General features: G+C 37.9%; 1 protein-coding gene across 1 annotated transcript; it reads left to right on the top strand.

Annotated features, from left to right (window-relative positions):
• The first annotated feature begins 16,563 nt into the window (after window positions 1-16,563).
• On the top strand, window positions 16,564-16,896 carry LOC101543160 (60S ribosomal protein L23a-like). Its single transcript, XM_055132273.1, has one exon. The coding sequence runs from the start codon at window positions 16,564-16,566 to the stop codon at window positions 16,894-16,896; it is 333 nt and encodes a 110-aa protein (XP_054988248.1).
• Window positions 16,897-17,640: the final 744 nt, after the last annotated feature.

The following is a 17,640-nucleotide window of genomic DNA, read 5'->3' as shown; positions in this document are numbered from 1 at the left end:
AGAAGAAGGAAGAGGAGGAGGAGAAGGAGGAGGAGAAGGAGAAGAAGGAGAGGAAGAAGAAGAAGAGGAAGAAGAAGAAGAAGAAGAAGAAGAAGAAGAAGAAGAAGAAGAAGAAGAAGAAGAAGAAGAAGAAGAAGAAGAAGAAGAAGAAGAAGAGGTTTATTCTGATAAATTGTCATACAGTTAATATTATTTTCTAATAATGAGGCAGTAATAATAAAGGCACAATGTCCTCATACTCTATAGTTGCCTTTCAAGTAAAACAGACCAACCTTCTGATTTTAGACTCACGCAGGAGCTGAAATATCTTACTCAGTAAATTCATTTCTCAGATAAGTGATTTCTACAAAGTGTATCTTAAAATTTTATCTCCAGTCCACCAGTCCTACACAAATACTAAGTTGTGATAATTTATGAAATTTTAGTCCCTTCAGACAAGCAGGACTCTGGCCAATGCTGATGTCATCTGTCATCTATTTTATTCTCCAAGGGCAACTTGTCCCCCACACTGACTTCTTGATCCAATGACTATACTTCTTCACAGCCCATCAAAATCTGGAATTAGCTGAATGACCTATTGGGTAATCCTGGCCTCAAAAATTAGGTCAGTATACTAGTGTATCTGTTCTCAGGGTCTTAAGAAATTACAAAGATGAGTGTTGACCTTCTCTCACTGCTCCACCTTGGAAAACACAATGCTTTCCAGTTAATAAATTACCAGGAAGGATCTGACAGTACAGAAAGCTGTGTTCACGTCTCTCCATTGTTTTTGTCTGCTTCAGAAATCATTAGCACCTGATAGTGGTTTCAAGGTTCTCCCACTGGGGCAGGGCATTCCTAGGTCAGGTTTCTCACAGGCTGAAGACAATCTTGGGAGACAATATCTCAGACATTAAAGAGGATGCAAATCCAGAATGCGTTCCAAACCATGTTAGACTTGTCCTCATGAGCTTCAGAGCAGAAATTATATAACAGAACTAATCATAAAGCAAATTCAGAGTAGAAATGAAGTTGTAGTAAGGGATTAAGGCATATAATGGCTGATTCCTAGTTCCAACCCCAGAATTTCATGTTCCAACTCCCTCCCGACCCCAGCACCACTGGGTACAGCTCTGGAGAACATCCAGTGTCGTTTCCAGTGCTGAGAGGTCCAGACAGCACTGTATTCTTGAACCCTAATATGGATTCACTGGCCAAGCTGGCCAAGAGTTGACGGGATGGACTTCAGGGTCTTTGCTTGGAAGGTTCCCCCCAGATATACAAACTAAACAAACAAAACCAAAATCATTTTAAAGATACGAAATAGAGCATCATAGAAGTGACTCAAATTATCAATTTTCATCATTTCCATTAAAGATTGCCTGTTTTAAAAGGTACATATATTATTTATAATTGATTCCATTAACTGAGCTTGGAAATGGAAAATCAAAATTGGCTGTGAACCCAAACATCTTTCTGGTGCAATAGGTAGCCATTATTTTTGGAAATTAATGCTACGTTATATTTATTTAGATATTTGCCGTGGGGCTCACACATAAATCTTTTTAATCTGGACAATGCAGGAGATTTATGTTGATGTTATGGTTTCCTTGCATTTTTAATTTTCTCAGTAAGTATCCAATCTACGTTCTCCTTGGAATCATTTTATATACTCAAGTCTTGAAAATGTACTTTTAAAATTTGCTTATGCAATGAAAACCCAGGTTAAATACTAAGTTTGGTGTCTGTAGTCTCCATTTATGGGATTTGCTAAGAGACGGAAGCTGGGAAAAGCAGATGCAAGAGTACAAGGGATTTCTCAGAAATCTCTTGGAAATTCCTTGTACTCTTCCGTGCATGAGGACAAAACCCTTAATTCTTCATTGTGTTATTCAGCTACGCTGGGGAAGAAGATGGAGTCTCTGAAATTGCCTTTGCAAATTCTAGTGCCATCTTCATGGCATGGCAATGTAATTTTCAGACAAATAAACAAATTAATTTTATGTTTCTCAGGTTCTTTTGTGAAGGGAAATCTATTCTAAATATTTACATACTAAGAATTATTACCACTTGTTATTAAATGCTAGAGCAGGCACCAGTAACGTCTTCATTTGTCCCTGTCGCATGCTAGTATAGCCCAATGGCATCTGTATATTATTATATGTACATTTAACCTTCTTCTTCCTTTCTATGACTATTAAATTGTTTAATTTTACATAGTGGGCTTATATCTCTTGGGTAGAGAACTCGCCTTTGTTTTTATTTTATCAAAGCTTTGGAGAGTAGGTGAGTGACTTGACAGGCAGTAACTGGAGAGAGAAGTAACATCCTGAGAGATTTTTTTTCGAATGGCAGAAATTGTGGTCCTGTGTGTAACCAAGGGGAAGGAGACAGGCAGAGAGGAAAGGACTGAAGATACGAACAGAGGGTTATGGCTGGGGCAGAGTTTTCCTTAAAGGAAAATAGAGAAAGTAGAATTTAGGATCCAGGGGACCATGGGAAGGATGGTCAGGAAACAGGATAGGAATATTCCTTCTGTAAGAAAAAGGATGAGTGGAGGCCTGAGCGGTACTACAGCGAGTAGGGCATTTGCCTTGCATGTGGGCGACCCAGGTTCAATCCTCCGCTCCCGTCCGGTCCCCCAAGTATTGCTAGGATTAATTCCTCCGTGCAGAGCCAGGAGTTATGAATGGCCAGAAGTGATACAATGTCTAAACATTTATAGGATTGCAAAAATGGGGTTATAGAGAGAACGTTGTGGGTGTCTGAGTCCATCTTTCTGCAGAAATAGCCTGGGTATTGCAGAATTGTTTGTCCCCCAGTCCGCATCGCCACTTGCCTTATACCCAACCCAAGCCGGTGATAATGGGGCACGTGCAGACTCCTGCGTTTTCAGTGATCATACCTGTTTGGCTGATTAGAGCATAGAATCTTGTAGAGAACCTTAAGTACACTTCCTGGAGATTCCCCATGGAAGAGCATTTGAGCCCCTGTTTTGTTGCAGTTATTTGTCTGTGTAGAGATGGAATAGTCTTGTCTATTCAACCCAACCATGAATTGGGGACAGAAGCAGTGATATTTGACTGTCTTTGCATCCGTCCCTCTAAGCAGTACCCTATAAAAGCCAAGCCATGTATATGTGTAAAATGAATAAAAGTAAATAAGTGCCCTGCTGCTTTCATATTGCTATATCATAAAGCAAGTCCAGAGTTGCTGCTAAAATCAATGTAGGGTTGAAAAGGGAGAACGATTTTAAGTTTGGAGAAACGTAGGCAATTTCCATTAAGTATGGCAGGGTATGCATTAAACACCACAGCCTGATCTCTCTGGTGACGCTTCCCCTGTTTCTAGGCCACATTTACCATTCAGCTGGTCTTGGACTTGCTTTAATTACCAGGTGTCTTGTTTCCTTCTGCCCACGCCTGATTTCAGGATGCCAAGGTCAAATGCTCTCTTTTTCAAGTTCCCTGCATCACACTGTACCCTGTTTTGAACACCTGAAGTGTATAAAAATCTAAGGTTAACGTCGATTTTATGTTGTCCTCGGGGGAAGGAAAATATAAAACCTGAGCTCCGAGAATGGCTTATTTCTGTTTTTATTGGTCATAAAGGTTTCATGGTGGGAGCAGGTGGCATAGCCAGAGTCCTAGAATCAATGAACCCATAGTGAGTCTCTCGCCTACACATGGGCTGACCTGCCATAAGAGATCACTTGCATGGGAAAACCTTAGCAGTGCTCGAACTCATTTTCTAAAGTGTGTGATTCAATGAATTTTGCTCACTGTACCTACATGTGCAACAGTCATGGCATCCTGATTTAGAATATTTCTAGCACCCTAATAAGATCCCCCCCTTGCCTCTTTATAATCGATCTTTATTTCTGCATTAGCTCCAAGCGACCACTCATCTGCTTTCTGACTCTGTATAAGTATTTCCTGGACATTTCCTATGTGATTTCATACTTTGAATTCTCTTTTGTTTCTGCCTGATTTCACTCCTTATAATACTCTCAAGATTCATCCACAATGAATGTCAATACTTTGTCCATACTCTGTCAATACTCTATTCTTTCATATATTATTCCATTCCATTAAAATGTTCCAAAGAACATTTTACTTATTCCTTCACTGGTTTATAAATATTTGAATTGTTTCCAGTTTGTTTCCTGTGATGAATAATGCTGCCGGGAACATGCCTGTATGCTTTTGTGTGGCCATAATGTTCATTTCTCTTGAGTGCATACTTAGAAATAGAGTTTCTGTGTTATATCATAAAAATATGTTGAGTTCGCTAAGAAACTGCCAAACGGTTCCCCAGTGTTCTACTGTTCTACCACAATGTAAGGAATTTACAATTTTTCTATATCTTCAACAGTTATTATTGTCAATATCTGTGTATGTGTGATGCTGGGGATAAAACCCAGAGTCTCACATATGCAAAGTATATATTCCACCCCTGAGTTGTATCCTCAGACTGAGTCATACTTTTAATTTTTTTATTATCACTATAGTCATGTATATAAAATACTATCTTATTGTGGCCTAAATGTGCATCTCCCTACTGATAAATAATATTGATTTTTTTTATGCCCATACTGCTCATTTATCTATATATATATATCTTCTTGGCTAAATATTTCAATGACTTTTTTAAAAACGTAAATAAATTTTATACTTTTTCTTTTTCTTCAAGCTGATCTCACTTAGCCTGTGACAACATAAAGCTTCCAAAGAGCAACCATTCTGCAAATGTGAAAGGACTTGTCAATATTAATATAAGGTACAATAATAAAAACATATTTAGGAAATTCAAGCTTCATTTTACAGTGTGCAATAAAAGTGTTTTCTAACCCAAAAGTTTTCCATTAATTAACTTGAATTTCATTTGGCATAGTTCATTCTTGTTCTTTGCTTTCTTTGCCTCAAATTTGTCAGTACTGCTGTAAAGCTAAACCTTATGACAAGCTATTATAGTATTGGGAACAGATGGCAAAAGTTTCTATAAAACAGAAAGGGTAACAGACCTGTCTGACCAAGGTAAGTAAACACAGAGCATATAAATGGTGAGAACTGAAATTAAGTGTTAAGGAGAAATTAAAAAACAGTAAGCATGACTATTCAACTTGTTTTGGAACACAATATCTTTTTAGAATAGGGCTAACACAAAGTGTGTCGAAGCAACATATTATTTCTACTTACCTTTGGAACGTAGCCATATAACCACATTCAACTGTGAGGAACAATAGGTAAACACTCACCAATAGCAACAGAAAATGGAAAAGATTATCAGGTCACTTAGTGCTAGCTACGGATGGTATCGTTTGAGTACCACTTGTTTTGCTTTTATGAAAATGAAAAGAATAACTATTAACATGAGTCAAATAGAGATAGTTATTCTCTCCACAAATTCTCTTTGTATGTAACTCATAGTCCCAATAGGTAAAGAAAGCCAGTGGTTGTCCACATCTCCTTTCTTATTATTCTTCTATGAATAGGAGAGAATAGATGGGATTTTCACTATAGTTTTCTATCATGAAGATCAGATACTGGGTTGAGCTAGAAGAATCTCAGCATGTTCATTGCTGTTCTTATGGTTTACTTTTTTTTATTGTATCGTGATTTCTTTCTTTCTTTTTTCTTTTTTGCTTTTTGGGTCACACCTGGCAATGCACAGGGGTTACTCCTGGCTCTACACTCAGGAATTACTCCTGGCGGTGCTCAGGGGAACATATGGGATGCTGGGAATCGAACCTGGGCTGCGTGCAAGGCAAACGCCCTACCCGCTGTGCTATCACTCCAGCCCCTCTTTCTTTCTTTTTAAAAATTTATTGAATCACTGTGAGTTACAAAGTAACAAAGTTATTTATGATGGAGCCTCAGGTGTACAATGGTTCAACACCAACCCCTTCACCAGAGTCCCCTTTCTTCCACCATTGTCCCCCAAGTTTCTCTTCACTCCCCCAGACAGCCTCTATGCAAGCATCTTTTCTTTTTCCCTTTTAGGCACTCTGGTCTGTAATACTCTTACTGAGAGGGCACCGTGCCTATCATATTCCCTCCTTTCAGCACCCATTCCTTGTTCAGAGTACCATGTCCCTTTCATGTTATTGTAGTGGTTCCTCTTCTGTCCTCTCCCTCCCTCTTTATACTGTCACACCCTTCCTAAGGACGAGTTCTCCCAGTCCTTCTTTCTAACTGTCTTTGCTTTTTCATTTCATAATCACATTCAAAATACCGTTCAATGTACCCAAACTCTCATTTTCTTGTCACACAATAGAAGAGAGAGGGAAACAGGAGATCTTCTCTTTGTTACAGTAGGAAATTATTTTTGGAATCTCTGGAGTCAGGTGTTGTTTCGTGAACCCCTTCCATGGTTGTTCATCATTACTCACCTCCAGGAGGATAAAAGGAGAGGCAGGAGCCAGCTGACAGGTCAAATTTGCTCATAACTGGCTTCAAAGTAGAACAGAGTCTCCCAGATAGCCAGTGAGGCATAAATATGCGTTGCCTTCAGTAGGAAATTAGAGATACATGAAGATAAATTGTCTTCGGGAATTTTAAATGAGTTCCTGTTTGATCGGAAGAATAAGTGTTTAATATTGAACTGTAATTGGACAAGGGGTGTATGTTAGGGGGAGTGTGTGTGTGTGTGTGGGGGGAGGACATGATACAATGTGTCCAAATTTGAAACACATAATTACAATAACTTACTTAAAACCCAGAATTAGAAAATCCCTTGGTTTTAATCAAACACGGATGTAAGGCCATTTGTATCTTAACTGTTCATTAGACAGTAGTTTTGCAAAAACTCTTTTTATCTTGCCTTCAATCTCCAGCCACACACACACACACACACACACACACACACACACAGAGTGTTGGGTACAGTGCCTTGTGACAGTCTGTGAAAAGGATGAGCAGAGAGCACAGAGGGCAACCAGTCGACAAATTTAGATTTTCCTGTGTATTTCAAGAATCATAACTCTTTTTTTTAATTACTTGCTCAGATTTAATCCTATGCAGTCTCAAAAATCTATGCAGATTTGTGATTATAAAAGAATGAGAGTTATATTCTTAAAATGTTGATAAGTTTTTATTTTCCAAATGATTATTTATATTGCATCAGAAGGTGGATTTTCTATGTTTATCCTTAACATATTTACTTCCAATGTTTATTGTTTCTAAAATGCTTCCATTATTCCTTAGGATTCTCCTTTGTTTATCATAAAGCTATAAAATTATATGTTTTCTTACTCATTGCTTATAGTCACTGTTTCCTTATTCTAATTGCAATTACTAGAATTTCCAGAATATATTTGTTCTCCAGTAGTCTTGCTTTTAAGATGCCAAATTTCATCTTTATGTTTATTGTACTATTGAGCTCATATGACTAACCTCTATGAAAGATCATAACTCTTCTCCTCATATCTACCCCTACCAAAGAAATTTTTGGTAAAATGTAGTAAAAGGTAATTATAGAAGTTCATATATCACATGGGCCTTTTATAAAATAATAGTCAATAAGGCTAACTCTGATCTTTTAAATAATTACATGCTTGCAATGTGGCCAGTTTTCTGCTAAGTTAGAATTTTGGGGGGGTCAAGAGTCATACCCAGTAATGCTCAGGGCTTCCTCCTGGTTCTGTGCTCAAGGGTAACTTACAGCAGTCCTCAGGAACCTGCTAAATTAGATTTTTTCCTAAAGCTCTGATTTCTTAGTCAGTTACTAATATTGAGTTAAAGGTGATCAATATTTAATTGCTTTAATACTAGCAAATAGTAATTAATTCTAATTCTAAAATATTTTAAAATGTCTCTTTGTTCTTGAAGTCCCGTCAAGACTTTTCTTTTGTACCTGGCAATGCTCACTCATTATTTAAGTTAATGTTAAAAACATTAATTTCAGCCTCCGTCAACTATTGTGAATCTGGGACACTGTCTTGTTTGCCAAGGCGTCAAAAATCAGATGGGCCGATCATGTAATACAATTAAAAGACAACCGCTGGACTAGAGCTGTTACCGACTGGATTCCATAGGATGTCAAAAGACCGCATGGCCGCCCACTTATGAGATGGTCAGACTTCTTCATCAAGACCCTGAATGAACAATTTGAGGCTCTTCATATTCCTGGAGCGAGCAGATGCCATTGGGCTACACTAGCTCACGTCAAGGACGAATGGAGATGTTATTGGCGCCCACTCGAGCAAGTCAATGAACAACGGGATGACAAGTGATACAAGTGAATGTTAAAAACAAACATATTGGGGAATTCCCTGCCACAGAGGTGGGGTGGATTGGGGGGGATGGCATTGGGGGGTGGGAGGGATACTGGGTTCATCGGTGGTGAATAATGGGCACTGGTGGAGGGATGGGTTGTATGACAGAAACACAAGCACGAAAATGTGTAAATCTGTAACTGTATCCTCATGGTGATTCACTAATAAAAAAATAAACAAAAAATAAAAAAAATTTAAAAATTAAAAAAACATATTGTTGGTCTTAGAAATGAAACATTTTAAAATTACTGAATTAAAATTTCTGACTTCTCTTAATTACCAACTTGAATAATCATAGACTTTGTGAAATAACTGTATGTGTTATACAAGAATATCATTACAGACTTGCTCTTCAAACCCACGTTCTTCCTTATCTTGCTTTCTTGTTTCTCTGTTTCTTTGTTTCCTGACTTCCCTTATGGAGAAGGCTGTGTTCTCTCTCGAACATGCACTTCTCTCTTTGTTTCCTCTCACGTCTTTCTAAATAAATCTCAATAAAAATTTTCTTGCTTCACAAAATTAAAAAAAAGAATATCATTACAAATAATGGCTCTTACTAATAACACCTATCTTTGTAGGCAGTTCAATAATTTACTTTTGTTCAATATATAATTTACTTTTATATGCTTTATCTCACTGTATTTTACTGCAAGTATATTTATTAGATTATTAAGCCATTTACAGATTAGAAAATTGATATTTAACTAACCAAGGTGTTACTAATAGTGAGAAAGCAAGCATCTAAACCTCATTTGTCTCTTGTGGCCATGCAGAGCACTGGTCAGGGTTTGCTCCTGGCTCTCCACTCAGGGATCCTGCCTGGAGGTTCGGGAGAACCATGTGTGGTGCCCGGGACTGACTGTGGGTCGGTTGTGTGTGAGGCAAGTGCCCTGTAAACTGTATAATCTCTTTGGCCCAACCATCCTTTATCTTATATTAATTGCCTCATACATTTTTTTTCTTTCACAAAGTTTCATGTATGTGTGTATGTGTGTGTGTGTGTTAAAAACTGATTATTTAAAAATATTCCTTTTCTGTTTTTTCTGTTGCTTATTTACAACAAAATAAGCCTGTCAATGACAGGGGCTCACACTTTTGTATATTTATGGGTTCATAGATAGGAGACTCCTTAAGAAAAGACTTTAGATTTACAAAGCATTATTAATTTGCCTTGTTGAGGACACTTTATATAAGACAAATAATCATACCTCAAGGAGGTAAGAATAATTTTAAAAATTCTTCCTGATATTTTTCTTCCTTAATACTCCTTAACAGAATATTTTGAGACTAAAATCTGGGCAAACAAGATAGACTATTTTCATGAATGGACCCAACATATCTTCATTCAGCACATCATTTTCCTTAGCCAAACAAGGACTTACAAGCATAAAGGACCCCCAGAGATGATGTAGAGACCATGAAATTCTTTAGTTCGATTTGTTTACTTTTGTCTTAGTGAAGGCAGATGTCGCAGTTCCATTCTTGGCCACACACTTTTTCCTGTGAGTGAAAACCACATGAATTTAGCCATCACCAAACAAGTTAATCTTCTTAACCAAACCGGTTAATCTTCTTGGACAGGTGTCTCTTCCTCATCACATCCAGGTCTAGAATATTATTTTAGAGTCTCTCCATGCAGTCAACAGAGAAATTGAAAAATCCCACAGTGGCAGATATTTGCTTTGATTTTTTTTTCTTTGGGGGTCACACCCAGCGATGTTCGGGGTTACTCCTGGCTCTGCACTGAGGAATTACTCCTGGCGGTGCTTGGGGGACCATATGGGACTTTGGGGATCCAACCCAGGTCGGCTGCGTGCAAGGCAAATGCCCTATACCCACTGTACTATCACTCCCACCCCATTGCTCTGTTGTTTGTTAAGCAACCTAGTTTCACTCTCCAAATAGTTTGGAATACAGCATTCTTATTTTAGGGAAGGGATAGAGGGTTCCTTTTATCCTGAATCATGGATGGGCTGACTGGCAGTGTGACAGAATGGAAAGGGCAATAATGTGGTTGTCAAACAGTTCTAAGTTGGAATCCGAACGTTCTCTTCAACTCCAGGACTGTTACATTCATCTGAGCTCAATGCAAGAGGTATGGTGTATTTCCTATTATTTGTGCAGTGGATTTTCATGGTATTCATTTACCTATGTCTTTATTTAAACATTCAAGCCTAGATGCAAAATAAAACTTCAGGTGTGGTACATTGGAAAGAGAAGGGAAAGAAGGAAAGAACAGAAGCTAGGAGCAGCTGTTATGACATGGAAATTGGTGTCTCAGATCTCAGATTTGGAGTAGCATCAGAGATTGTTCCGGGAGGAGCTGAGACACGAGTCTGATTGGGCCCTGTTCTCTTGCCTCCTCTCCCATCCTTCATCCTCACTGTCTGAGTCCTCCTTTGGGAAAGGAGGTTCCTTAGCAAGTTCAAAGGTATGTACATCTAAAAAACTTTATTCTCAAGTATCCACATAGCCTCTCCCCATTTCAATACACATCTGACCTCTGATCTTATATGGGGTATCTCATGAAAACAACCTTTTTGACCACCACCAATTGAAATTAAAAACCCTAAGGTTATTAGCAGAATTTTCCTCTATGTACCTTATGGATTCAGGTCTGCTATTGAAGTCTTTAATCCACTTTGATCTGACTTTTTTGCCTGGCATTAAACAGAGGTCAGAGTTTATTTTTTTGCATGTAGCTGTCCAGTTTTCCCAGCAGCACTTGTTGAAGAGGATTTCCTTGTTCCATTTCACATTTCTCGCTCCTTTATTAAAGATTAAGTAATCAGATATTTGACAGTCTGTGACAGAATATTTAACTCTGTTTCATTGGTCTGCAGGTCTGTTTCTAGCTCAATACCATGCTGTTTTTATTTCTACTGCTTTGTAGTACAGTTTGAAGTTGGGGAAGGCAATACCACTCATCTTCTTTTTTCCCAAGGATTGCTTTAGCTATTCGTGGGGGCTTATTGTTCCATATGACTTTCAGGAGTGTTTTGTCTATTTTTTTAAAAATATTTTTCTATCAATTACTTATTATTTTGATCATTATTACTCTTTGAATAGTACACTTTGGGCTATTTCTTTGTATACATTGCGATTTTTTTTAACAATAAGAAATTTGAGTCAAGTAACGTAATTCTAGAAGTCAGATGATTTCTCTTCCACACTGTTCCCTGCTGTGAGAATTAACCTAATCTAAAAGCCTAATCCTTTTGAGATATTTTCTCACCCTATGTATTTTCCTATTGAAAGAGGAAGCCTCGCTTTCCCTTCGCAGAAAGAGGGAATACCTCAGTTTCCCCTCGCCAACAGTTCCGTTTCTCCCCATTGACCTACCACACCTCATCCCCAAGGCCCTAATGTTAACATTCCTAGAGTTTCCCAGAGTCCTATTCTTCTGTCTCAGACCTAGGAGTCATAGGACTAAGATAATGAACAATACCTGAGTCAGGTGACCGGAAAGACAAACTCACCCCACCACCCTGCAGATTCCCTGCATTCTCTGTCACACAAATACCTGGTTTTCCTATAAATATCTCACAAAAATAGCCATAGTGTGTGTGCATGTATGTGTATACTTAAAAATGTAATTAGATTGCAAAATTTTTGTATTTTATATTTATATTATTTATATTCTATTTTTCTCCATTCCTAGCCTCTTCCCATAATCTTAATATCCCAGGACTGAGGGGGAATACTACCTATTTTGTTGGATTTCTCTATTGCTAAGTTCCTCAGCTATGCTTTGTACAAAATATACAATATCTAGTTCTTCATTTCAGAGTCAAGACTATGAAAAGTGTTTATTTCATCAAGAATAATGACATATAAGGGAATCCCATACTGTAAGGAACATTGCAATCCTTACTTGAAAGTGGTTTTTGAAGTATATGAATACCAGGGAATATGGTGCTTTATAATTGGCCACAAATCCTGGCACGAAACTTGCATTTGTTTCTATGTCTAAGGCCTTCCTGTGTGGTCATCAGTTTCTATGTTATCAGGTCACAGGAGTCTACACCTTTCCTTTGAGTCACTTCCTATAAGCTACATACTTGATTACCGTAATTAAAGAAAACATCTTCCTATGTGAAATGAGGTGTGAAAGAACAATTTCTAAAAAGTAAAATGGTGAGAAAATTTCTCCAAGTAAAAGTAATTTCCCCTTCTAGAGAGTTCACCTATTATAATCTCTTTGGAAGCATCTATTTTCAGTCTATTTCTTCACCTTGAGGAAGAACAAATTATTCTGAGAGGACTAAAATACCAGGATAAATTACAATGAGCTCCATTTTCAGCCCTTGACAATCAAAACTCGTGAGATATGTCATTAATATAAACTTAGAATGGCAACCTCCAAAGTACTAGTAAGGTCCTTTGGGAAGATTGTTCTCTTTCCCCCTATTTTTTGCTGATTATCAGCCTTACATATAAACAAGTCGCCCAGAGTTCCTACTTTTCTATATTTCCATAAGCATACACAATTTTCAAATGCTCCTTTATTCCCAATATTCTACTCAATTATTAACATATTTTAAACTTTTTCTTAAGTGCATGACTCTTCATGTTGTTGACTTTCAATTGTGAAATCACAGATGATGTTTAAAATCTAATGCATATTTAAAAAAAAAAAGCTATGGTAACTGTACCTGGATAAAATAAACGTAATTGAGGCATGGCCACCAAACTTCAAAGAAAATCCTCTGTAAGTAGCCCTGACTATCAGTAACTCTATAAAGAGGAAAGAAAATCAAGAAGGTAATAAAAGTATATACCCCAGATGGACGCATTAGCATAGCGGGTAGGGCATTTGCCTTGCATGTGGCCATCCCGCGTTTGACTCCTCTGTCTCTCTCTGAGAGCCTGGCAAACTACCCAGAGTATCCCGCCCACATGGCAGAACCTGGCAAGCTACCCATGGAGTATTCGATATGCCAAAAACAGTAACAAGTCTCACAATGAAGACATTACTGATGCCCGCTTGAGCAAATCGATGAACAATGGATGACAGTGCAACAGTACTTCAGAGCTACCCCAGATGAAAGCATTAACAATTTAGGCAAAAGAACAGGAGATCTAAATTCTGTCTTTCGTGGTATTAATCTCAATTGTGGGTTAAGGTAGAAAAACTTATTTTACCCTTAGATCCAAGTAGGCTGATATGAGAATAAAATAGTTATCACTCTAGCTACTCTCTCTAGCACATTCTCACAGCTGACCACATCTTCATTTGGGCAAAAAAAAAAGGCGCTACTTAATAGCAATTACTATTGTTACATTTTAGATAAATTTATTTTTATAAGATATTATAGGGGGGTGGGCTGGAGAGATAGCACAGCGGTAGGGCATTTGCCTTGCACGAGGCCGACCTGGGTTTGGTTCCTCCACCCCTCTGAGAGCCCAGCAAGCTACTGAGAGTATCTTCCCACATTGCAGAGCCTGGCAAGCTACCCGTGAGTATTCGATATGCCAAAAACCGTAACAAGTCTCACAATGGAGACGTTACTGGTTCCCGCTCGAGCAAATCGATGAGCAACGGGATGATAGTGATGGTGATAGTCTGAAAAATCCAGGAATTATGGTAATTTATGTGATAAAATATATGCCAATTTCCATTTATGCTTTGTCATTTATGTTTTGTATTTCCCTCTTGATAGCTAAAGTCTGGACATATTACCTAACTCAGCAGGTCAGTGGCTACAGCCTGAATTTAACTCTTGCATGAAAAACAAAATGAGGGATTTTACATGCTTTTCTAAAATAGCAAAGAATTTTGTAATCCCAATTGCCCTTACCCTCTGTCTCACAAAAATAAACAAGAGAATTCATATAAGTTTTCTGAAAGAAACAGAATGAGCTATTTCTAGAGTCCACACACAACATGGTTGGAAGAAAATAGTTAATGCTCTGAGGCCCTTGTCAAATTATTTACCTTCATTTTTAGATGCTGCAACTGAAGTATTTGAATAAACAAATATTCACTTGGAAAATGACAGATGGTGAATATTAATTGTTGCATATGTAAAATGGTAATGGAGCTTTGTAATTATGGCTAATGGTTTTCATAATTACTAGCAGTCTGGGGAAGGGTATAAATGTAAAGGATGCTAGAAAAACCAAGCAAGATGAATGCTGATTGAAATGAAGCCGTATCAACCACCGATTCAAGCTTCCCTGTTTATGAAATTCAGGTACCATAAAAATAAAGCAACTTTATACAACAATGTAAATGTCAGAATAGCTCATTTGAGCTAGTAAGATTCAGAATGTATTTGTATTGATTTGTTTCCTGAGTAAATCATTGGAAAATCATCATGGTTCAACAATCCACATGAGGGGAGCTAGAACAGCTATTAGTTGATCCTGGTCTTGAGGAAAATAATACTAAAGAGCTCCGAACTTTGATTTGAACCCCCAAAGACCCATCTCATTTATGCATATTGATTTAGAACTCCAATCAACCTCTTAACTTGTGTCCTCTGAATAGATACTAAAAATGGGAAATTAACCCCCAGCCAAGACATGGTCCAAGATAAATTTCTGAGCATTTGTTGTCAAGCGCATAGGCAGGTATATCAATAATGAGACAATATTGTGGTTTAGATGAAGGTAGAGAGCTAGAACGTAATGAACATTTGGAACCATTTGCTGCTTCTCAGTCCAAGGCAGCTAAATAAGTATGTGTTCCTTCTCGATCAAATTATTTATTATCTGCTCCTTCTCAATCCAGTTTCTTCTAAATACTAATCCAGATCTACTAAAATAGGTCCTTTTTAATAAAGAACTAAAGTGAATTATTTTATAAGGTGAATTAAAGAGAATATTGAGGGCTCATTCCCCTGACCCTGAAAGAGCATCCAATCATTGAGAAAGAAGAGTAAGGAGAGACTGCTAAAATGTCAGGGCTGGGATGAATGGAGACGTTACTGGCAGCTGCTCGAGTAAATCGATGAACAATGGGATGACAGTGATACAGTGATTGATGGCCTAGGGAGATCAGTTATTGAGTGATTTTTTCCCCTCCATCCACTTATTTCTATAGTTAATCTCATTTGAAATGAAAAAAAATCAGTCCTTAGCACCATGCGGTGCATTTTTTGGCTATACTGTACATAAATTTTAAACAGCCACCTCTTTTATTTTTTAATCTTTCCATTGAGTATGAAATACTTTGGTAGGTAGGAAGAATGAGGAATAATAGAGACCTACATTCCATCCTTGCTACATGCCTTCTTAGCCAGGCAGCCTTTAACACTCTACTATTCTCCTAATCATAGTGCCCTTATTTGTAAAATGAGCTCTTTTTTTTCACTGGACTAATGTCCCACGGCCCCTTGTTTTCCTTTTTGAAGAGACAAATTTCTCTTTCCATAAGTTCTTATCTTATTGCCACTGGCTTAGGAGCCCTGTGAAGTTAGGAATTAAGTGTATTTTCTTTATTCCAGGTGTTAAGTGTGTTAAGTCTTCCCTAATGTAGAAGAGACAGTTCAATTATATTAAATTAATTATTGGAATAAAGAAGTATATTCTATGTGTGTGTTTGTGTGGTTTTCTTTATTGCAAAAGAGAATTTCATTGATATATTCCTCTTACTTGGTTTCTTCCAGAAGTTGACTTAAAGACACAAACTAAAAGTCAATTTATTTATTAGGAAGGTTATCCCATAAAATACAGATAATGCCAAAGTCAGACCAGGAAGGGGGGAGAAAGTTAGTGTTGTGATATCAAGACAGTTATTACTGTGAACAAAAATTGTAGCTTGGCCATGCTGGAAAGGAATAGAAAATACATGGACTATGCATACAGAGTTTTCCATCTGAGAGCAAAGAAATAAGACATTTTTATGCTCTAATGCCGAACAATCTTTAGTCAAAGAATAATGGCTGGGTGACTAGAGGAATCCATTAGGCAAAGAGATAAAAGCACTTCCAGATGGCAGATAGACAAGCATGCACTAATATTGTAAACACAAAGTGGTGTACATCACAATGCCTACCACTATCTCAAAATATTTTCATTTATTTGTTTTCCCAAGGAACGCTGTTAGAGCAGTTATTTAATTATAATACAGCTGCCTGTTACACGTCTTTATTTTCTGCCAGTATAGAATCTCCTGGAAGGCAGACAAAATGGTTCCTTCCAAACTGCATCTTCTATCTGTAGCATAGCTTAGCTCATTAGTATTTGGGGATGAATGGCAATGTTTTCAAGAATATCATTCTGTAACAGGGAAAAGCATAGTGAGAAAGGTAAATAGCTATTTATATTGGATACAAATTATACAAAAAACCCTTTTCATGAAGATGACATCAAAAATAAAGAAGGAAGCTTCTTCCCTCCCAAAGAAAGATGAAGCCAAAGTAGAAGATTTGCAGGTCAAGGAATCAGTGTGGAAAGATGGCCATATCCATCAAAGAAAGAATTGTACCTTCTCCTCCTTTTTATGGCCTAAGATTCTGACTCTGAGGGCAACCCAGACAGCCTCAGAGAACGCCCCCAGGAGAAAAACTCTTGACATCATCAAGTTCCCTGTGACCGCTATGTCAGCCGTGAAGGAGAGAGAAGATAAGGAAACACCTGTGTTCATTGTGAATGTCAAGGCCAATAAGCCCCAGATTAAACAGGAAGCACTGTGACATTGATACGGCCGAAGTCAGCACTCTGATGTGATGCAACTGAAAGAAGGAGGCGGATGTGAACTGGCTCCTATGGATGCTTTGGATGTTGCCAATCAATTGAGATCATCTAAACTGAGTCCAACTAGCTAATCCTAAATCGATGTGCTTTTTTTTTCTTTTTGGGTCACACCCAGTGATGCTCAGGGGTTATTCCTGGCTCTGCACTCAGGAATTACTCCTGGTGGTGCTTGGGGGACCATATGGGATACTGGGAATCAAACCTGGATTGGCTGCATGCAAGGCAAACACCCCACCCGCTGTGCTATCACTACAGCCCCCTAAATCTGTGCTTTAAGAGTATTTTTCCATTAACGAAAAAGAATATGGGGAACACTTAAAACCAAATCCATGCTAACCATGCAAAAGAGACTACACTCCCATGCTTCCATACCAACAAGACTTCTTATAACACCATAACACAACCAAAGTGAAACAAAGATAGCAGCAGACTTGTAGGAAAAAAATCAATAGTTTCTGCTGGGTGAGATTTGACTGGTATATGGTTATGTGGAAAGCTGGAGTCGGTAAAATGACAATGTATGGGCAGCATTAGGACGTGAACTGAGCTAGAGGTAAAGGAGAGAAACATCGCTTTCATTTTGGGAAACTTCTCTTTTTATTATTTATTTATTTATCTATCTATCTATCTATTTATTTATTTATTTATTTTACAGTGACTAGCACAGCGGGTAGGGTGTTTGC

The sequence above is a fragment of the Sorex araneus genome, chromosome 3, assembly GCF_027595985.1.
Source record: "Sorex araneus isolate mSorAra2 chromosome 3, mSorAra2.pri, whole genome shotgun sequence".
NCBI classification, from domain to species: domain Eukaryota; kingdom Metazoa; phylum Chordata; class Mammalia; order Eulipotyphla; family Soricidae; genus Sorex; species Sorex araneus.
The sequence above is the reverse complement of the archived record's forward strand: the minus strand, read 5'-3'. Positions and strand labels throughout refer to the sequence as shown.